Raw genomic sequence first — 23,396 nt, forward strand, 5'->3', positions numbered from 1 at the left:
TGGACATTTCTGGGGGGAATGGCCCTGGCCCTCACCCTCTGATCCAACAGGTCCCAGACGTGCTCAATGGGATTGAGATCCGGACTCTTCGCTGGCCATGGCAGAACACTGACATTCCTGTCTTGCAGGAAATTTGGCACAGAACGAGCAGTATGGCTGGTGGCATTGTCATGCTGGAGGGTCATGTCAAGATGAGCCTGCAGGAAGGGTACTGCATGAGGGAGGAGGATGTCTTTCCTGTAACGCACAGTGTTGAGATTGCCTGCAATGACAACAAGCTCAGTCCGATGATGCTGTGACACACCACCCAAGACCATGACGGACCCTCCAAATCCAAATCAATCCCGCTCCAGGGTACAGGCCTCGGTGTAACGCCCATTCCTTCGACGATAAACGCGAATCCGACATTCACCCATGGTGAGACAAAACCGCGACTCGTCAGTGAAGGGCACTTTTTGCCAGTCCTGTCTGGTCCAGCGACGGTGGGATTGTGCCCATAGGCGACATTGTTGCCGGTGATATCTGGTGAGGACCTGCCTTACAACAGGCCTACAAGCCCTCAGGTCAGCCTCTTTCAGCCTATTGCAGACAGTCTGAACATTGATGGAGGGATTGCATTCCTGGTGTAACTCCGGCAGTTGTTGTTGCCATCCTGAACCTGTCCCGCAGGTGTGATGTTTGGATGTACCGATCCTGTGCGTGTTTTTACACGTAGTCTGCCACTGCAAGGACGATCAGCTCTCCGTACCGTAGCGCTGTCTTAGGCATCTCACTGTACGGACATTGCAATTTATTGCCCTGGCCACATCTTCAATCATCATGCCTCCTTGCAGATGGGCAGGGACCCTGGGCATCTTTCTTTTGGTGTTTTTCAGAGTCAGTAGAAAGGCCTCTTTAGTGTCCTGAGTTTTCATAACTGTGACCTTAATTGCCTACCGTCTGTAAGCTGTTAGTGTCTTAACGACCGCTCCACAGGTGCATGTTCATTAATTGTTTATGGTTCATTGAACAATCATGGGGAACAGTGTTCAAACCCTTTTACGAATTATCTTTGAAAGATAGGGTGATGTTTCTTTTTTTGCTGAGTTTTATGTTACCCAATACCACTGAAGTGTTGCCATTCTATTCTCACATTCCTGCAGTTCATACCCTGATGAAGACAGCTTGGCTGTCGAAACGTTGGTAATTACATTTTTGCATCTGAGCTCCTAGAGTGTGCGGCTCTTTTATTTTCACATTCCTGCAGTACCTGGTAAAAGAGTGCCAACATGGTTGCCATCTTCTCAGAATATAAGATATTAATGTTCTAGACACGTTTCATGGGAATGTTGCAAGAACATTCATGTGTCCAGTTTTCTGAGAGTTCAGAGAATATTCCATCAATGTTCCATCAAACATACACAGAACATGGTTGCCATGTCCCAATTAAAATATGAATGTTTTAGACACGTTTCATGGGAATGCTGCAAGGACATTCACGTGTCCAGTTATCTGAGGGTTAGGAGAATATTCATTCAACGTCCCACCAAAAATACACAGAACATGGTTGCCATGTTCTCAAATGATAAGATATTAATGTTCTAGACACGTTTCATGAGAACGTTGCAAGAACATTCCTGTGTATCAGTCATTGGGATGGTCCCAAAGAAACATTCTATAAAAAAAATATATTGTTTCATCATTATACAACATTATGCCTCAATATTTACTGCCCCGTAGCAATCACGTTGGTAGCCTTGAAGTACATTTAAAGGCTGGTCATGGCTCACATCAACAGCATTATCCTGGATACCCTAGATCCACTCAAATTTGCATACCGTCCCAACAGATCCACAGATGATGCAATCTCAATTGCACTCCACACTGCCCATTCCCACCTGGAACACCAATGCCAGAATACTGTTCATTGACTACAGCTCAGCGTTCAATACCATAGTGCCACAAAGCTCAGCACTTAGCCATGCTGATCCTCAACACTGTGGCCCCTCAGGGGTGCGTGCTTAGTCCCCTCCTGTACTCCCTGATCACCCACGACTGCATGGAAAAACATGACTCCAACACCATCATTACGTTTGCTGACGACACAACAGATTACCGACAACAATGAGACAGGCTATAGGGAGGAGGCCTGGCAGTGTGGTGTTAGGACAACAACCTCTCCCTCAATGTGAGCAAGACAAAGGAGCTTATCATGGACCACAGGAAAAGGCAGGCCTAAAAGGCCCCCATTGACATCGATGGGGCTGTATTGGAGCGGGTCGAGAGTTTCAACTTCCTTGGTGTCCGCATCACCAACGATGGTCACACCAAGACAGTCGTGAAGAGGGCATGACAACACCTTTTCCCCCTCAGGAGACTGAAATAATTTGGCCTGGGTCCCCAAATCCTAAAAATGTTCTACAGCTGCACCATTGAGAGCATCCTGAACGGTTGCATCACCGCCTGGTATGGTAACTGCTCAGCATCTGACAGTATAATATAATAATAATAATATATGCCATTTAGCAGACGCTTTTATCCAAAGCGACTTACAGTCATGTGTGCATACATTCTACGTATGGGTGGTCCCGGGGATCGAACCCACTACCCTGGCGTTACAAGCGCCATGTTCTACCAACTGAGCTACAGTTTGGCGTATGGCGCTACAGAGGGTAGTGCATACGGCCCAGTACATCACTGTGGCTAGCTTCCTGCCATCCAGGACTTAACGACATCTAATCCCAAGCCATAAGACTGCTGAAGAATTAATCAAATGGCCTCCCAAACCCCCCCCCCATTTGTTTTTACACTGCTGCTACCCATTGTTTATTATCTATGATTAGTCACTTTACCATGACCTACATGTACAAAATATCTCGACTAACCTGTTCCCCCGCACATTGACTCGGTACCAGTACCCCCTGTATATAGCGTCGTTATTTTTTTGTGTTCATTCTTTATTCTTTTTTACTTTAGTTTATTTGGTAAAAATATTCTTAACTCTTTTTTGAACTGCATTGTTGGTTAAGGGCTTGTAAAGTAAGCATTTCACGGTAAGGTCTACACCTGTTGTATTCAGGAGCATGTGACAAAAGAAGTTGGGTTTGATGTTATTACATTTTTTTTGTCAGTTATCAGTTCATCATACTAGTCCCTCGTCAATGAGTATGGTTACATGCACACAATAATGTGATTATTGTGGATAGTCTGATTAATATAATAGTTCAATTAAAATGTTTACATGCTTTGCAAGAAGAGTGATTCCCTAATAATACTGTTTACGTGGACACTTCTGAAATGAGGCTACATGATGGCAGAAAAATCAAATCGCCAATCAAAATATGAGTTCTACCACGGAGAACGTTATTTTTGGGAAGCATATTTGATTCTGACTTCGAACATAAAGTTTGTATGTGAAAACTACTTCTAAGATGCATACATTCAGTTGTTCCAGACACACTTCACACACACTATAGAGGGAGGCTCACTTGGCTGGTGCTAGCACATGCACAGATCAAGTACACCTCTGGAACACCAATTAAGGTGTTTACATGTCCTAATAATTCAATCGATTGCTAAAAAAACAGGTGTTTTAATTGGCATATGCTTACTTCCATTTTGACCGTGCACCGATTAAGATAGGCAGAGTAAGGTAGTTCCTTTATTTCTGTAGGGATATGAATACCATGTATGTCCATTTCATCATCAGACCATTTCATTGGTAAACTACACGGTAATGTAAGTGTTGTATTTCTTTGCAAAATGTTAGCTATTAAAATTATAAGTATACCATATTACATATTACATATTAAGCACAATAAATAGATATGCAGATAGTGTACAACCTTGTTTTACTCCCTTTGACAGTTTAATACTTTCTGAGAAGTAGCCAATTTGGACTATTTTACACCTGGAGTTCTATACATAACTTTAACCTATTGTATAAGAGATTCACCAAAATTAAAAGAGTTCAAGCATTTACTGTATATATCAATTCTAGTCATACTTTATCAAAATTACTTTATCATACCTTTTCAAAATCTTCCATGTTGTCACGATCGTCATGGGAAGTAGACCAAAGCGCAGCGTGGTGAGCGTACATTTATTTTTATTCGCCAACAAAAACATTAAACAATACAAAACGACCGTGAAGCTTAACAGGGCTATCGTGCCCCTAACAAAGAACCTCCCACAAAACCAACAGGGAAAAAGGCTGCCTAAAAAGGTTGCCTAAGTATGATTCCCAATCAGGCTCCGGACTGGGGACCGTCGCTGGAGGCTCCGGACTGGGGACCGTCGCTGGAGGCTCTGGACTGGGGACCGTTGCTGGAAGCTCTGGACTGGGGACCGTCGCTGGAGGCCTGGTCCTTGGAGGAGGCACGGGATGGACCAGGCTGCAGAGACCTACTGGAGGCCTGGTCCTTGGAGGAGGCACTGGGCTGTGGGGCAGCACTGGAGATCTGGTGCGTATTCCTGGCACAACTCTTCCCGGCTGAATGCCCACTTTAGCCCGGCACCTTCAGAGCGCAGGCCCAGGTCGAACCGGGCTGTGGGGGAGCACTGGACATCAGGTGCTTGACACTTGCACCTCTCCTCTTGGCTGAATGCCCACTTTAGCCCGGCACGTGCGGGGAGCTGGAACAGGCTGCACTGGGTTCTCCTGGCGAACTGGGTATACCGTGCATAGAACTGGCGCAGGATAACCTGGGCCGAAGAGATGCACTGGAGACCAGGAGCGCTGAGCCGGCAAAATCCCTCCTGGCTGAATGCCAACTCTAGCACGGCAACTGCGGAGAGCTGGCATATAGCACACCGGGCTATGAGAGCGCACTGGAGACACCGTGCGCTTTACCGCATAACGCGGTGCCTGTCAGATTTAACAGAATATCTCTTTGTTTCTTGGGACCTAGAACAAGCAACTCTGTTTTGTCCAAGTTTAAAAGTAAAACATTTGCAGCCATCCACTTCCTTATGTCTGAAACACAGGCTTCCAGTGAGGGCAATTTTGGGGCTTCACCATGTTTCATTGAAATGTACAGCTGTGTGTCATCCGCACAGCAGTGAAAGTTAACATTGTGTTTCCGAATGACATCACGAAGAGGTCAAATATATAGTGAAAACAATAGTGGTCCCAAAACGGAACCTTGCTGAGTACCTGATCGTTGACAACTTGTATAGGAGTGGTTAAAACATGCTAATAATGTATCATTGAGTAGACTATAAAAGGTTTAATATACTTCAACTGGTATGCCATCCAGCCCTGGAGTTTTCCCTGGAATAAATGCTTTAATTGCATCAAGAAGTTCCTCCTCTACAATTTGGCCCTTACACAAGTCTTCCTGTACAGCTGATAATTTTACACTATTATTTCCCCCCCAAAAATCCTAATAGATAACTTCAGTTGGTGGAAATCACCCTCCCCCTCTCACTCATCCTCTCTCCCCCTCATCCTCTCTTCCCCGTAACCCCCCTCCATCATCCTCCCTCAGTGAGCTGAAGCAGGAGCTGGATGAGGAGGGAAGTCGCTGCTCCCTCCTCTCCCGGCAGCATCGCTTCAACGAGCGCTGCTGCATCCGCTGCTGCTCTCCATTCACCTTCCTGGTCAACCCCAAGCGCCCGTGTCTGGACTGCAAGTACAATGTCTGCAAGACCTGCCGCTCCTACAGCAAGAAGGACAAAGCCTGGGTCTGCTCTGCGTGTCAGAAAGGGAGGTCAGTGGGGATGGAGGAATGTGTGATTCTGTGTACAGGTATAAGCGGGGATGAAAGTGGGAGGAGGTGTCGTAGGATGGTGGATTGGAGATGAAATAGAAGACTGTCATAGAATTGTCCATGTGTGTGGGTGTGTCTATGTGTTTGGGTGTATCAATTTGTGTGGGTGTGTCTATGTGTGTGGGTGTGTCTATGTGTGTGTGCATTTTGTAGTTAGCCTATTTGCCAATGGTGAATGACAGTGACAGTCTTCATCGGCTGTGTGAGATTGTGTTGAGCCTTCGACCTCAGTGACTAACTTGTATTTAGTACTGGAGATGTCAGGTAGCCACACTGTCATAAACACATGTAATCTCCACAGTCTCCTCTCTCAAACGTCACTGTCTATGACACCTGTACACTGCCTGTGTCAACTTAGTTTATATTCACTATGCAACATACTGTACACGCACACACACTGTCGCACCTCAACATGGCAACTACCACTCACACATTTACTAAGTTCATCACCCGTGTAGGCCTAGAGACACACATTTACTAAGTTTCTCACCCGTGTAGGCCTAGAGACACACATTTACTAAGTTTCTCACCCGTGTAGGCCTAGAGACACACATTTACTAGCTTTATCACCCGTGTAGGCCTAGAGACACACATTTACTAAGTTTATCACCCGTGTAGGCCTAGAGACACACATTTACTATGTTTATCACCCGTGTAGGCCTAGAGACACACATTTACTAGCTTTATCACCCGTGTAGGCCTAGGGACACACATTTATTAGCTTTATCACCCGTGTAGGCCTAGAGACACACATTTACTAAGTTTATCACCCGTGTAGGCCTAGAGACACATATTTTAAGCAAACGCAAAATACGGTCATATAGTTATGACCCTATAAGTCTCTCTGACTAGAAGTGTTGCAGTTTGTTTGCTTTAGGTAACACTGATCTTTGGTAAAGGTTTTAACTAAAGCCATACTTCTCCCCATTGATTTGATATTACGTTCTGTTCAAGACATATTGTGGTCATGCAGTACTGTTCATGGGCAAGCTACTATGTGCATATTAATGTTGACCAGTTAATTGAGCTTACCCTGGGTTGTCCAGTAATGGTTAGGTTAAATCACATCATTCCACAGGGACCACAACCTCTGTGTTGTGTTGAAGCACTCATTAACCTCATTTATTATTCATGAGCCATACTGCTTTGCATACAGTAAATATCTTAAGACACGCTCATCTAGAAATTGTAAATACTAAGCCAATGGTTGGTCTCTTTTGTAATATTATAGCTTATGATATAGGCTCGTATTCACACTGTGTATCAGACACTCATAGATATCTTCAGAAAGTATTCATACCCCTTGACTTATTCCACATTTTGTTGTGTTACAGCCTGAATTCAAAATTGATTAAATATATTATTTTACCCAGCTACACACCATACCCCATAATAACAAAGTACATTTTTTGTTGTTGTTGTAATTTTAGCAAATTGATTGAAAATAAAATACATAAGTATTCACATCCCCGAATCAATACTTTGTAGAAGCACCTTTGGCAGCGAGTTTTTCTGGGTAAGTCTCTAAGAGCTTCCACACCTGGATTGTGCAACATTTGTCCATTATTCTTATCAAAATTCTTCAAGCTTTGTCAAATTTGTTATTGGTCATTGCTAGACAACCATTTTCAGGTCATGCCATAGATCTTCAAGTAGATTTAAGTAAACACTGTAACTCGGGAACATTCACTGTCATCTTGATAAGAAATTAAAGTGTAGATTTGGTTATTGAAAGGTGAATTAAGGTGAATTAATCTCCCAGTGTCTGGTGGAAAGCAGACTGAACCAGATTTTCCTCTAGGATTTAGCCTGTGCTAAGCACAGAAGACCAAAGAGGAAGAATGGCTTTGAAGCTGCTATGATTTTCAATGTGTAATTTGAGTGTGACTAAAGTATTTTAGTGATTGGACAATGCAGGGCTGGTTTGTTTACTTATCCATTCCGTTTCTTTTTTATCCTGAAAAACTCCCCAGTTCTTAGGATTACAAGCATACACATAACGTGATGCAGCCACGACTACGCTTGAAAATATGGAGAGTGGTACTCAGTAATGTGTTGTATTGTATTTGCCCCAAACATAACACTTTGTATTCAAGACAAAAAGTGAATGGCTTTGCCACATTTTTTGCAGTATTACTTTAGTGCCTTGTTGCAAACAGGATGCATGTTTTGGAATATTTTTATTCTATACAGGCTTTTCTTTTCACTCTGTCATTTAGGTTAGTTTTGTGGAGTAACTGCAATGTTGTTGATCCATCCTCAGTTTTCTCCTATCACAGCCATTAAACTCTGTAACTGTTTTAAAGTCACCATTGTGGCCTCATGGTGAAATCCCTGAACAATTTCCTTCCTCTCCGGCAACTGAGTTAGGAAGGACGCCTGTATTTTTGTAGTGACTGGGTGTATTGATACACCATCCAAAGTGTAATTAATAAATTCACCAAGCGCAAAGAGATTTTCAATGTCTCCTTTATTTGTGAGGCATTGGAAAAACTCCCTGGTCTTTGTGGTTGAATCTGTGTCTGAAATTCACTGCGTGATTGAGGGACCTTACAGATAATTGTATGTGTGGGGTACAGAGATTAGTTATTATTGGACACAGAGTGGGTCCATGCAACTTATTATGTGACTAGTTAAGCACATTTGTACTCCTGAACAAAGGGGTTGAATGCTTATTCACTCAAGACATTTAACCTTTTAATTTTTCATAAAAAATTTACATTTCTAAAAACATGATTCTACTTTGAAATGATGGGGCATTGTGTGTAGGCTTATGGCAAACAATCTCAATTGAATCCATTTTAAAACCTCATCCTCACAATTGGCTACTGCACTCTGAAGATGTCGAACACTTCTGATTCTCTGTGGACCAACTGTATTAAATGCATCAACTGTGGCTGAAGTGGGTTGGTGCTCCTCCAGAACTCAATGCCTCTACATATGTACAGTACTACTTTAATTTGACCAGTTTCTCACAGCAGGAAAATATTACTTCAACAACAGGAAATGTGAATTATTATGTGGATTATAATTAATGGACATTTTTGTAGGGGTTGGTAAATGCTTTGACATTTTAAAGTGAAAATTACAAACTTTAGAAGCCTTTTTAAATCTAAAATACATTACAATTTAAATTTCCTGCTGCACAGGAAAAATATATGTGGCAACAGAGTAATCAAATTAATGCAGGTGCATCATTTTGGCACCCAGAATTAATTATTGCATGGTCTGCCCAGTAAGTTGATTTTGACTGTCATGAGAGACTAGCAGCTGCACTACAGGTGGTGCTTTCATGTCTTAGTGAGTCTGTTCAACGAGGCAGGATGCAGAAGAACTGTGTAGGCTATGCTAGTTGCCCTGCATGACTTATCCGGCATCTCTCTGGCCTTGTTTATACCTGACGCTAAACATGGGTTCTGTGTCCTGATCTTGTCCACATTCCAAAATAACATCAGCCAAAAGTCTGTTCTGTTTTATTTTATTATTTAGGTTTTGTTTATTTTAATCGTTGTCAAATAGCATGTCACTAACACATCACTGTATTTGTGCCCACATTTTCAGACATGTGTCTATACATAGTACCAAAATGTGCCTCTTATCTGTCCTCTGTGTCCGCATTGTGAATAGATGTCCTGGTCCTACCCTGGCTAAATATGTGGTTGCTTCAAGTTGTGTATTTACAGTCTTCTGTTATCAGCTCCAATGTTAGTCCATTATAGCCTAGTTTGTTAAATAGCCTACATAAACAAAATGCCAAATGTAAGGCTATCCCATATTTTTTTAATACATTGAACAGTCCACATTGTTCTAAGTAATTGCATGGCTTTAATATGGAAATATATTGTTAAACATAACATTCACACTTATGTAGGCCAACTATAAAACGCATCATGAGCCATGGGCCAAACATCGGCAATTAGCAAGATAAGTCACCATTGATTAGACCTAAAAAGAGAGTGAATAATTTGAATCAAATTCTAATAAAACAAAAAAACAACTTGTTTTAAATAAGCTACAGTATGTCTAAATAGAGTTAGGCTACAGGAACCATAATTGCGCCCCATAGGCATATAATAATAAGACAGCATAGACTATGGAGCTTTGATATGACTATCATCGCCGTTGATATGGCCAATAGTGACTTTGCCAGGTAAATGAACAGCCTACAAGCGGATTCAGCAGCATGGACAGCAATCGAAATCCCCGCGATTTGACAGTTACGTCCCTCAGAGTAAAGTTGAAGATAATAAACAAAATAACAATATCAGTCTTTTTAATAAAATTAATTGATGCTCCTAAACAGGGTTCCTACAGTCACTGACATCCTTCATGCAGCAATGGGCATCGCGCAAATGAGTCCAAACTTTTCACAGAATCTGGACAAATATACAGTGTGTACATGTATATACTGTATGTCCAATATAAATTAAAAAGGGGAATATCTGTTGACTGTTTTGCTGTTCGTGATATTTTCATAAAACATTGGTGATGTAGGCTACTGATAAGGCTACTTGTGTGTGCCTCCGTTGGCAAAATCAATGCCTTCAACAATTGTGTCACCACTAAAACCAGCTTTTGGTCAGTCTAGTTGTGCTGACTGAAATTGTCATATTGGCGCATGTTACACCTCAAATATTTCCACCCCTCCCACCTCAGCGCAATGGAGCTGATGTTAGACAGATACATTACCAACTCTGGTGCAAATGTTGTAAAATAGCGGATTGCTGGCTTTTACAAGTCGAAATTGCCAACGAATGTGCGTTTGACACTAGCGCCAGTCAAATGACGATTTATAGAATTCACTGTCCAGATTCATATACACTTGTAAGCTATCCAGAACAAGTGTGTATCTGACTACCTCCGGAGGTGGGCAGGAAGATCTGATCTCAATCTGATCACAACCTGTCATTTGATTGTCTACACCTGTTTAGAAATGTGGGCACAATCAGAACAAAGGTCGCATGTTACCAGGTGTAAACGGGACCTTTGTAAGTGAGTCGACCTTGGCAACGGTTGGCTGGGAGTAATATGTGAAGTCTGATTGTCTGAGAGTGCACAGGGGTTCGTAGTTCATTGACTAAGAGTCTATATGAGGCAGCAGGTGAAGACTGATTGTGTGAGTGTGCAGTGGAAAGCAGCCTATTGGCTGAGAGTGTTCAAGAGACTGTGTGTCATTGGCTGACTGGGTTCAGGAAGCAACAGGTGAAGGGTAGCCTAATTAGCTGAGAGTAGAGGTCTTCACATGTCAAATAAGTTGGATCTGTTCCGAAAGTGGACCTGGGGCTTTCCCAGCCGGACCCGATATGCATCATTTTTCATTTATTTTTTATAGAGAGATCCGTTCCGAAAGTACCCGAGGAACACTAGACCCATTCCGTGTAGGCCTGTTCAGATCCAGACCCGGTCTGATCCGAATGAGGGAAGCAGCAGAAAAGGCTGTAGTGCATGCACTTTCTCATAGTTACAAATAACAACTCCATTCAGAATATAAAGCAGCAGTCTGTTGGCTCTTGGTCATTGTAGACTATCCTCCTCATTTTACTTTTAACTCCGTCATCTTAATTACATCTTCCATTGATTAGATATCTCCTAACTTTTGCCCCACAAGGAGGCTCTATGACAGACAAGTCATTTAAAATGACACATAACGAGACCCGTGACAATCATATCAGATCCGACCCAGACCTGTGACATTATTTACAATTCAGAATCCGGACCCTCTCGGGTATTCGGGTACAACTGAATCCGTGAAGACCTCTGGCTGAGAGAATACAGAGAAAAGCAGGCTTTTGGCTGAGAGGGTTCAAGAGACAATAGAGCCGACTGACGACTGACTGCTGACTGACTGATCGACAAAGAACCTTGCATCATAAATAAATACTCATTATTATTTGTATATCAGTCAGTGTGTCATTGGTTGACAGTGTTCCGGAATTAGCATTCTTAATTCCATTCCTTTACTAGATTTGTGTGTATTGGGTATATGTTGTGTAATTGTTAGATATTACTTGTTACATATTACTGCACTGTCGGGGCTAGAAGTACAAGCATTTCACTACATCTGTTAAACATGTGTATGTGACTAATAATTGGATTTGAGCAGGTCATTGGCAGGTCATTAACTGCGATTGTACAGGAGGAGACAGAAGGCATGTAAAATCTGGACCAGCTGTTCCACTGTAGGATTTAGACCTGTGGACTGTTTACCTACATACGCAGCTAGAATTAAAATGATTTCCCTGGCAGACAAGGTGTGTGTGTGGGTCTGTGTGTGATCTTGTTCTTCTATCCTCATGAGGACCTGAAATCCCCAAAAGGAGAGTAAAACAAAGGAAAATTCTCCCTCGTTGGTGACATTTCTCAAGTCCCCAAAAAGACAAAGGCTATTTTAAGGTTAGGGGTTAGGTTTAGGGGTTAGGGTTACACTTAGGGTTAGGATTAGGTTTAGAGTTAGGTGTTAAGGTTAGGTTTAAGGTTTAAGGTTTGGGTTATGTTTAGGGTTAGGGAAATAGGGTTAGGGTTAACCCTAACCCAGTGTCCTTTGGGGAAGAAATAGACAATCGACTCAAGGGAAATAAATATGTCTACAATCAGAAATTTCCTACCTAGAATAAGTTGGCAGATGTTCAACATAGTGAGATGAGGACAAGGGATCTGTGTGTGTGTGTGTGTGTTGGCCATGGTCCCCTTGATTCAGAGGTACAGTATATGTGGTCACACACGCAAAGCCCATACACACCCTACAAACTTATGACAGTAGAGGTCACAGAATGCCTTAGCCCTTACCCAGAACAATGGAATGGAATGGAATCGTCCTGTTATGCTGGTGAATGAGGACCCAAAAGCGACTTAACGAAAACAGAGTCTTTATTCCAGTATATGACAAAAGTAATAATCCTGGAAAAATCAAGAAGAAAACAAAACAGGAAAAATCTTAAATCCACTCGTAGTAACGAGGACAGACTGGAGACTCGACCATTGACTGCAGGTTGCTTCGGGAAGGCACCGACCGTAGCAGACTAGACACCTGCTCTCACGCAGCATCTGAAGGAGACAAAACACGACAGGGCGAGACAAGGACACAGAACAGCCAACATCATACAAGGATCCGACAAGGACAGAAGCGATAAACAAGGGGAGAAATAGGGCTCTAATCAGAGGGCAAAATAGGGGACAGGTGTGAAAAGAGTAAATGAGTGAGTTAGGAGAATGAGGAACAGCTGGGAGCAGGAACGGAACGATAGAGAGAAGAGAGAGAGGGAGGGGGAGAGAGAGGGATAGAAAAAGGGAACGAACCTAATAAGACCAGCAGGGGGAAACGAACAGAAGGGAAAGCACAAGGACAAGACAATATATGACAAAACATGACAGTACCCCCCCACTCACCGAGCGCCTCCTGGCGCACTCGAGGAGGAATCCTGGCGGCAACGGAGGTAATCATCAATCAGCGAACGGTCCAGCACGTCCCGAGATGGAACCCAACTCCTCTCCTCAGGACCGTAACCCTCCCAATCCACTAAGTACTGATGACCACGTCCCCGAGAACGCATGTCCATGATCTTTCGTACTTTGTAAATGGGTGCGCCCTCGACAAGGACGGGGGGAGGGAAGACGAACGGGGCGCGAAGAAAGGGCTTGACACAGGAGACATGGAAGACAGGGTGGACGCGACGAAGATGTCGCGGAAGAAGCAGTCGCACAGCGACAGGATTGACGACCTGGGAGACACGGAACGGACCAATGAACCGTGGAGTCAACTTGCGAGAAGCTGTCGTAAGGGGAAGGTTACGAGTGGAAAGCCACACTCTCTGGCCGCGACAATACCTAGGACTCTTAATCCTACGTTTATTGGCGGCTCTCACAGTCTGCGCCCTGTAACGGCAAAGTGCAGACCTCACCCTCCTCCAAGTGCGCTCACAACGTTGGACAAACGCCTGAGCGGAGGGAACGCTGGACTCGGCGAGCTGGGACGAGAACAGAGGAGGCTGGTACCCCAGACTACTCTGAAATGGAAATAGCCCGGTAGCAGACGAAGGAAGCGAGTTGTGAGCGTATTCTGCCCAGGGGAGCTGTTCTGCCCAAGACGCAGGGTTTCTAAAAGAAAGGCTGCGTAATATGCGACCAATCGTCTGATTGGCCCTTTCTGCTTGACCGTTAGACTGGGGATGAAAACCGGAAGAGAGACTGACGGAAGCACCAATCAAACGACAGAATTCCCTCCAAAACTGTGACGTGAATTGCGGACCTCTGTCTGAAACGGCGTCTAACGGGAGGCCATGAATTCTGAACACATTCTCAATGATGATTTGTGCCGTCTCCTTAGCGGAAGGAAGCTTAGCGAGGGGAATGAAATGTGCCGCCTTAGAGAACCTATCGACAACCGTAAGAATCACAGTCTTCCCCGCAGACGAAGGCAGACCGGTAATGAAGTCTAAGGCGATGTGAGACCATGGTCGAGAAGGAATGGGAAGCGGTCTGAGACGACCGGCAGGAGGAGAGTTACCTGACTTAGTCTGCGCGCAGTCCGAACAAGCAGCCACGAAACGGCGCGTGTCACGTTCCTGAGTAGGCCACCAAAACCGCTGGCGAATAGATGCAAGTGTACCCCGAACGCCGGGGTGGCCAGCTAACTTGGCAGAGTGAGCCCACTGAAGAACAGCCAGACGAGTAGAAATAGGAACGAAAAGAAGGTTACTAGGACAAGCGCGCGGCGACGCAGTGTGAGTGAGTGCTTGCTTAACCTGTCTCTCAATTCCCCAGACAGTCAACCCATCATGCTTTGGGGTTGTTTTTCAGCGGCAGTCAACCCGACAACACGCCCATCAGGAAGTATCCCCTCGGGATCGGTAGAAGCCACAGAAGAACTAAAGAGACGAGATAAGGCATCAGGCTTGGTGTTCTTATTACCTGGGCGATAAGAAATCACGAACTCGAAACGAGCGAAAAACAACGCCCAACGAGCTTGACGTGCATTAAGTCATTTGGCAGAACGGATGTACTCAAGGTTCTTATGGTCAGTCCAAACGACAAAAGGAACGGTCGCCCCCTCCAACCACTGTCGACATTCGCCTAGGGCTAAGCGGATGGCGAGCAGTTCGCGGTTACCCACATCATAGTTGCGTTCCGATGGCGACAGGCGATGAGAAAAATAAGTGCAAGGATGGACCTTATCGTCAGACTGGAAGCGCTGGGATAGAATGGCTCCCACGCCCACCTCTGAAGCGTCAACCTCGACAATGAATTGTTTAGTGACGTCAGGAGTAACAAGGATAGGAGCGGACGTAAAACGCTTCTTGAGGAGATCAAAAGCTCCCTGGGCGGAACCGGACCACTTAAAGCTCAAAATGCCCTAACGGAGTGTTAAACGCCGTTTTCCACTCGTCCCCCTCTCTGATGCGCACGAGATGGTAAGCGTTACGAAGGTCCAACTTAGTAAAGAACCTGGCTCCCTGCAGAATCTCGAAGGCTGACGACATAAGGGGAAGCGGATAACGATTCTTAACCGTTATGTCATTCAGCCCTCGATAATCCACGCAGGGGCGCAGAGTGCCGTCCTTCTTCTTAACAAAAAAAACCCCGCTCCGGCGGGAGAGGAAGAAGGCACTACGGTGCCGGCATCGAGAGAAACAGACAAATAATCCTCGAGAGCCTTACGTTCGGGAGCCGACAGAGAGTATAGTCTACCCCGAGGGGGAGTGGTCCCCGGAAGGAGATCAATACTACAATCATACGACCGGTGAGGAGGAAGGGAGTTGGCTCTGGACCGACTGAAGACCGTGCGCAGATCATGATATTCCTCCGGCACTCCTGTCAAATCACCAGGTTCCTCCTGAGAAGAGGGGACAGAAGAAACAGGAGGGATAGCAGACATTAAACACTTCACATGACAAGAAACGTTCCAGGATAGGATAGAATTACTAGACCAATTAATAGAAGGATTATGACATACTAGCCAGGGATGATCCAAAACAACAGGTGTAAAAGGTGAACGAAAAATCAAAAAGGAAATGGTCTCACTGTGGTTACCAGATACTGTGAGGGTTAAAGGTAGTGTCTCATATCTGATACTGGGGAGAAGACTACCATCTAAGGCGAACATGGGCGTGGGCTTCCCTAACTGTCTGAAAGGAATGTCATGTTTCCGAGCCCATGCTTTGTCCATAAAACAACCCTCAGCCCCAGAGTCAATTAAGGCACTGCATGAAGCAGCCGAACCGGTCCAGCGTAGATGGACCGACATGGTAGTACAGGATCTTGATGGAGAGACCTGAGTAGTAGCGCTCACCCGTAGCCCTCCGCTTACTGATGAGCTCTGGCCTTTTACTGGACATGAATTGACAAAATGTCCAGCAGAACCGCAATAGAGGCAAAGGCGGTTGATAATCCTCCGTTCCCTCTCCTTAGTCGAGATGCGAATACCTCCCAGCTGCATGGGCTCAGTCTCAGAGCCGGAGGGAGGAGATGGTTGCGATGCGGAGAGGGGGATCACCGTTAACGCAAGCTCTCTTCCACGAGCTCGGTGACGAAGATCTACCCGTCGTTCTATGCGGATGGCGAGTGCAATCAAAGAGTCCACACTGGAAGGAACCTCCCGGGAGAGAATCTCATCCTTAACCTCAGCGTGGAGTCCCTCCAGAAAACGAGCGAGCAGCGCCGGCTCGTTCCAGTCACTAGAGGCAGCAAGAGTGCGAAACTCTATAGAGTAATCCGTTATGGATCGAGAGGGATAGAAAAAGGGAACGAACCTAATAAGACCAGCAGGGGGAAACGAACAGAAGGGAAAGCACAAGGACAAGACAATATATGACAAAACATGACACGTCCTAAAAGTTACAACCCCCCCCCCAAAAAAAAATAGTCCCTGAATAGAATCTGTGTTTGAAATTCACTGCTTGACTGAGGGACCTTACAGATAATTGTTTGTGTGGTGTACAGAGATGAGGAAGTCGTTCAAAAATCATGTTAAACATTTTTATTGCACACAGAGTCCATGCAACTTATTATGACATGTTAAGCACACTTGTACTCCTGAACTAATTTAGGCTTGCCATAACAAAGGGGTTGAAAACATATTGACTCAAGACATTTCAGTTTTTCATTTATTTGTAAAATGTTCTAAATACATAATTCCACTTTGACATTATGGTGTATTGTGTGTAAGTCAGTGACCCCCAAAAATATCTCAATGTAATCCATTTAAAATTCAGGCTGTAACACAACATCAGGGAAAACATCAAGGGGTGTGAATACTTTCCTGAAGCACTGTAATATCACCACATCTAATCAGTCCTCCTTTCTCTCTCCTCTCTGTTGTCATCGTGCCAGGCTTCTGAAGACCCAGTCCCTGGAGTGGTACTACAACAATGTGAAGTGTCGCTTCAAGAGGTTTGGTAGTGCCAAGGTGCTGAAGACACTATACAGAAAACACCTGGCGGAGCATGGGACGCTGGGAGAACTCACAGGTACTGGACTGGACAGTTTTTTTTTTACTGCTGCCACTACTTTAATCGAACGTTTGCATCGACCGTACGAGTGCAGAGACTCTCTGCTTGTGTCAAATCTTCCAGCATCTTAGGGATGGATCAACATTTACAGAATGGTTACATGGAGGAAAATGGGGAGGGTCATGCTTTTTCAATTTCAGTCAAGGGGAAGGTGTAGTCTTTTTATAATCTAGTCCAGGGGAGGGTCATGTAATTTGTAATTGATAAAATGTCAATATTTCTTAGTGTTTTAGAATTAATTGCTAGATATTAAATAGATATGTGCCCGATGCCGTCCCTCATATCTGATTCTCCACTTAATATCAAATGTGCCTATAGGCTATTTAGTGTTGTCTCAAGTCAAATGATCCATAGCCTAGGCTATGGGCTACGAAGTGTATGCTCTGGGAAGCAAAGCACAGAGCAAAATGATATATTTCTAAGAAAGCTGCTGGGATGGTGTAAATACAACTGCATTACACACTGCAATGGATATTCCAACCCTGAGCCCCGGGCTGTGTGTGCTGCCATCCAATGGCTGCGCCGTGTAAGCCTACAGTGGCGGTTCAGGAGGAGTGAAAGTCTTCATCCCAAAAAATTAGGCCTAGTCTAAAAAATATTGCACGTGGACTAGCCTATACTTTATGTTCTGTTCCGTTTGAGAAGGAAGAGCGCAAAGATGAGAAGCTCAACTTTGATAGCTTTCTAATACAATAATTGATTTGATTAAAAACAAAACAAAAATTCTACCCATGATGTATATATCAGAGTTATTGACCTCTCAATGAGCCAGATTCAAGGAACGTTGTGCTGCTAAAACTTGACGCAGGAGCCACAGTACAATCAATCAGAAACGGACAGCTGATGTTGCTGAAAGTAGAAAAATTTGAGTTGGCAACCGTCTTCATTTGAATTAGACTTTACTAACAACAACAAGACTTTGTGTTGGAGCCTATTTCTTCCTATTTAAGAAATAAGAGGCATGCCTTCCTGTTTCACAGATTAAATTAGGCTATAGGCTGCTATATCCATAGATTTGTTGGTCAATTCCTCCACCCACCATGCACTCTTTAAATAACCTACCTCCTTGTCAGTGAAGGTCTGTTACTATCCGGATAAAGGTAAGACCCAGATGCAGACCATGTCGAAGTAACAATGTTTATTACAGCAACAGGGGCAAAGGTTCAGGGCAGGCTCAGGGTCAGGTCAGGCAGTGGTCGGTAATCCAGAGGTGGGGCAAAGGTACAGGACGGCAGGCAGGCAGGCTCAAGGGCAGGCAGAGTGGTCAGGCGGGCGGGCTCAGGGTCAGGACAGGCAAAGATCAAATCCAGGAGGACGAGAAAAGAGAGACGGGAAAAGCAGGAGCTGAAACACAAAAACGCTGGTTGTCTTGACAAACAAGACGAACTGGCAACAGACAAACAGAGAACACAGGTATAAATGCACAGGGGATAATGGGGAAGATGGGCAACACCTGGAGGGAAGTGGAGACAATCACAAGGACAGGTGAAAAAGATTTGGGTATGACAGTTACATTAAAACCAAGACTCAAATTGAGGGGGTATGTCTACCTTTTATTGAAGAAAATGGCCAAGAAGCACAGGCCTACCCCTTGTTTGCGTAAGATTTTGGAGGAGAAAAAATGGAACCTCTCATTGAGGTAAGCCATGGAAGAAGAGTAGCCAGCAGTTAAAGCTTACATTTTTCTACGTTGGTAGGCCTACTCTTTCTAGGGTGGAAGGGTAGGCCTAACTTTTGAAAGTAACATGCTCAGATTCCTAATTATTTGCAAACAGGGACAGTTTTGTTGCAAACAAAACACACCGATTTGGCATTAGAGAAATATAATAAGGCCTATCTGTCTGTCCATTCATAGCCTGTAATTTTGGTAATCTGTGTGGCATAAAAATATGATTCTAATATGTAAAATTAATTAGAATTGCATGAAGTGTTTATAAAAGGCTATTTTTTCTCTGACCGGCAAATACAATGATAGAGTCATGCAATGCTTTTCCTACACCCCTACTCTTTTCCACAGTGGTCTGCAAACCCACAACTTTCAAAATACCTCTAATGTCATATCATGCTTAAAGGACAAATTTTAAGCGTTCAGGGAGGATTTAGGTAAAATGCTACTTATATTGCTGAAGGGAGTGCCATCCATTTTCATTTGATTATTTATTTTTATTTTATTTCACCTTTATTTAACCAGGTAGGCCAGTTGAGAACAAGTTCTCGTTTACAACTGCGACCTGGCCAATATAAAGCAAAGCAGTGCGACAAAAACAACAACACAGAGTTACACATAAACAAACGTACAGTCGATAACACAATAGAAAAATATGTATACAGTGTGTGCAAATGAAGTATGGAGGGAGGCAAGGCAATAAATAGGCCATAGTGGCAAAGTAATTACAATTTGGCAATTAACACTAGAGTGATAGATGTGCAGATGAGGATGTGCAAATAGAAATACTGGTGTGCAAAAGATCAGAAAAACAAAACAAATATGGGGATGAGGTAGGTAGTTGGATGGGCTATTTACAGATGGGCTATTTACAGATGGGCTGTGTACAGATGCAGCGATCGGTAAGCTGCTCTGACAGCTGATGCTTAAAGTTAGTGATGGAGATGTAAGTCTCCAACTTCAGTGATTTTTGCAATTCGTTCCAGTCATTGGCAGCAGAGAACTGGAAGGAAAGGCGGCCAAAGGCGGTGTTGGCTTTGGGGATGACCAGTGAAATATACCTGCTGGAGCGCATGCTACGGGTGGATGTTGCTATGGTGACCAGTGAACTGAGATAAGGTGGAGCTTTACCTAGCAAAGACTTATGGATGACCTGGACCCAGTGGGTTTGGCGACGAATATGTAGCGAGGACCAGCCAACCAGAGCATACAGGTCGCAGTGGTGGGTTGTTTAAGGGGCTTTGGTGACAAAACGGATGGCACTATGATAGACTGCATCCAATTTGCTGAGTAGAATGTTGGAGGCTAGTTTGTAAATGACATCCCGAAGTCAAGCATTGGTAGGTTAGTCAGTTTTACGAGGGTATGTTTGGCAGAATGAGTGGAGGCTTTGTTGCGAAATAGGAAGATGGTTCTAGATTTAATTTTGGATTGGAGATGCTTAATATGAGTCTGGAAGGAAAGTTTACAGTCTAGCCAGACACCTAGGTATTTATAGTTGTCCACATATTCTATGTCAGAACCGTTCAGAGTAGTGATGCTAGTCGGGCAGGCAGGTGCGGGCAGCGATCGGTTGAAGAGCATGCATTTAGTTTTACTAGCATTTAAGAGCTGTTGTAGGCCACGGAAGGAGTGTTGTATGGCAATGAAGCTCATTTGGAGGTTTGTTAACACAGTGTCCAAAGAATCTTAGAAGTAGTTGGTGAACTAGGCGAGGCAGTCATTAGAGAATCAAAGGCTGTTGAGTCTGCCGATAAGAGTACGGTGATTAACAGAGTCGAAAGCCTTGGCCATGTCGATGAAGATGGCTGCACAGTACTGTCTTTTATCGATGGAGGTTATCATATCGTTTAGGACCTTGAGCATGGCTGAGGTGCACCTGTGACCAGCTCGGAAACCGGATTGCATATCGGAGAAGGTACGGTGGGATTCTAAATGGTCGGTGATCTGTTTGTTAACTTGGATCTAAAAGACCTTGGAAAGGCAGGACAGGATGGATATAGGTCTGTAACAGTTTGGGTCTAGAGTGTCTCCCCCTTTGAAGAGGGGGATGACCATAGCTGCTTTCCAATCTTTAGGAATCTCAGACGATACTTAATAGAGGCAACAATGGCAGCGGATAATTTTAGGAAGAGAGGGTCCAGATTGTCTAGCCCAGCTGATTTATAGGGATCCAGATTTGTCAGCTCTTTCAGAACATTAGCTGTCTGGATTTGGGTGAAGGATAAGCGGGGGGAGGCTTGGGCCAGTTGCTGTGCGGGGTGCAGAGCTGTTGTTCGGGGTTGGGGTAGCCAGGTGGAAAGCATGGCCAGCCGTAGAGCAATGCTTATTGAAATTCTTGATTATCGTGGATTTATCGGTGGTGACAGTGTTTCCTAGCCTCAGTGCTGTGGGCAGCTGTGAGGAGGTGCTCTTATTCTCCATGGACAGTGTCCCAAAACGTTTGGGAATTAGAGAGGTCCGATTGCATTCAGGGCAAGAGGTGTGTGTGTGTGTGTGTGTGTGTGTGTGTGTGTGTGTGTGTGTGTGTGTGTGTGTGTGTGTGTGTGTGTGTGTGTGTGTGTGTGTGTGTGTGTGTGTGTGTGTGTGTGTGTGTGTGTGTGTGTGTGTGTTGTGCAGCAGGACTGTGGAGGGAGAAGGAAACAGGACTAAGCGCTTGCAGGCTTTAATTTCATATAACAAGTTCACCAGATTACTGTACACATCCTGAGACGGGCAATGTGTAGGCCACACTGAGTTTAGCAACAGAAGCCAACATCTGTGTATATGTGTTATATGAATGTAATAGTAGAATGCAATGTGAATACCTCAATTGTGTGACTATTATTAGTGTGTGGATTACATTCTACTTAATGCCATCTCTGTCGGCGTACTTCCGGCGCCGACAGAGATGGCCGCCTCGCTTCGCGTTCCGAGGAAACTATGCAGTTTTTTGTTTTTTTACGTGTTATTTCTTACATTAGTACCCCAGGTCATCTTAGGTTTCATTACATACAGTCGAGAAGAACTACTGAATATAAGATCAGCGTCAACTCACCATCAGTACGAACAAGAATATGTTTTCCGTGACGCGGATCCTGTGTTCTGCCTTACAAACAGGTCAACGGAATTGATTCCATGCAGCGACCCCCCCAAAAAAACAACTTCGTAAAAGAGGGAAACGTAGCGGTCTTCTGATCAGACTCCGGACACGGGCACATCGCGCACCACTCCCTAGCATTCTTCTTGCCAATGTCCAGTCTCTTGACAACAAGGTTGATGAAATCCGAGCAAGGGTAGCATTCCAGAGGGACATCAGAGTCTGTAACGTTCTCTGCTTCACGGAAACATGGCTCACTGGGAAGACGCTATCCGGGGCGGTGCAGCCAACGGGTTTCTCCACGCATCGCGCCGACAGAAACAAACATCTTTCTGGTAAGAAGAGTGGTGGGGGCGTATGCCTCATGACTAATGAGACATGGTGTGATGAAAGAAAGATACAGGAACTCAAATCCTTCTGTTCACCTGATTTAGAATTCCTCACAATCAAATGTAGACTGCATTATCTACCAAGAGAATTCTCTTCGATTATAATCACAGCCGTATATATCCCCCCCAAACAGATATATCGATGGCTCTGAACAAACTTTATTTAACTCTTTGCAAACTGGAAACCATTTATCCGGAGGCTGCATTCATTGTAGCTGGGAATTTTAACAAAGCTAATCTGAAAACAAGACTCCCTAAATTTTATCAGCATATCGATTGCGCAACCAGGGGTGGTAAAACCTTGGATCATTGTTACTCTAACTTCCACGACGCATATAAGGCCCTGCCCTGCCCCCTTTCGGAAAAGCTAACCACGACTCCATTTTGTTGATCCCTGCCTACAGACAGAAACTTAAACAAGAGGCTCCCAGACTTAGGTCTGTTCAATGCTGGTCCGTCCAAGCTGACTCCACACTCCAAGACTGCTTCCATCACGTGGACTGGGACATGTTTCGTATTGCGTCAGATAACAATATTGACGAATACGCTGATTCGGTGTGCGAGTTCATTAGAACGTGCGTTGAAGATGTCGTTCCCATAGCAACGATAAAAACATTCCCTAACCAGAAACCGTGGATTGATGGCAGCATTCGCGTGAAACTGAAAGCGCGAACCACTGCTTTTAATCAGGGCAAGGTGTCTGGTAACATGACCGAATACAAACAGTGCAGCTATTCCCTCCGCAAGGCTATCAAACAAGTTAAGCGTCAGTACAGAGACAAAGTAGAATCTCAATTCAACGGCTCAGACACAAGAGGCATGTGGCAGGGTCTACAGTCAATCACGGACTACAAGAAGAAACCCAGCCCAGTCACGGACCAGGATGTCTTGCTCCCAGGCAGACTAAATAACTTTTTTGCCCGCTTTGAAGACAATACAGTGCCACTGACATGGCCTGCAACGAAAACATGCGGTCTCTCCTTCACTGCAGCCGAGGTGAGTAAGACA

The 23,396-nt window shown here is 44.4% G+C and overlaps 1 protein-coding gene across 4 annotated transcripts in view; it reads left to right on the forward strand.

Moving 5' to 3' along the window:
- Nucleotides 1-23,396, forward strand: part of myripa (myosin VIIA and Rab interacting protein a) — a 52,569-nt gene that overhangs the window by 11,325 nt on the left and 17,848 nt on the right. For all 4 annotated transcript variants that reach the window (XM_046322191.1, XM_046322193.1, XM_046322195.1 and 1 more), the window contains exons 3-4: nucleotides 5,469-5,690; nucleotides 17,076-17,212. In XM_046322191.1, the coding sequence (XP_046178147.1) occupies nucleotides 5,469-5,690; nucleotides 17,076-17,212 (359 nt within the window). The remainder of the gene's footprint in view (nucleotides 1-5,468; nucleotides 5,691-17,075; nucleotides 17,213-23,396) is intronic.

The sequence above is a fragment of the Oncorhynchus gorbuscha genome, linkage group LG22, assembly GCF_021184085.1.
Source record: "Oncorhynchus gorbuscha isolate QuinsamMale2020 ecotype Even-year linkage group LG22, OgorEven_v1.0, whole genome shotgun sequence".
In the NCBI taxonomy this organism is placed as follows: domain Eukaryota; kingdom Metazoa; phylum Chordata; class Actinopteri; order Salmoniformes; family Salmonidae; genus Oncorhynchus; species Oncorhynchus gorbuscha.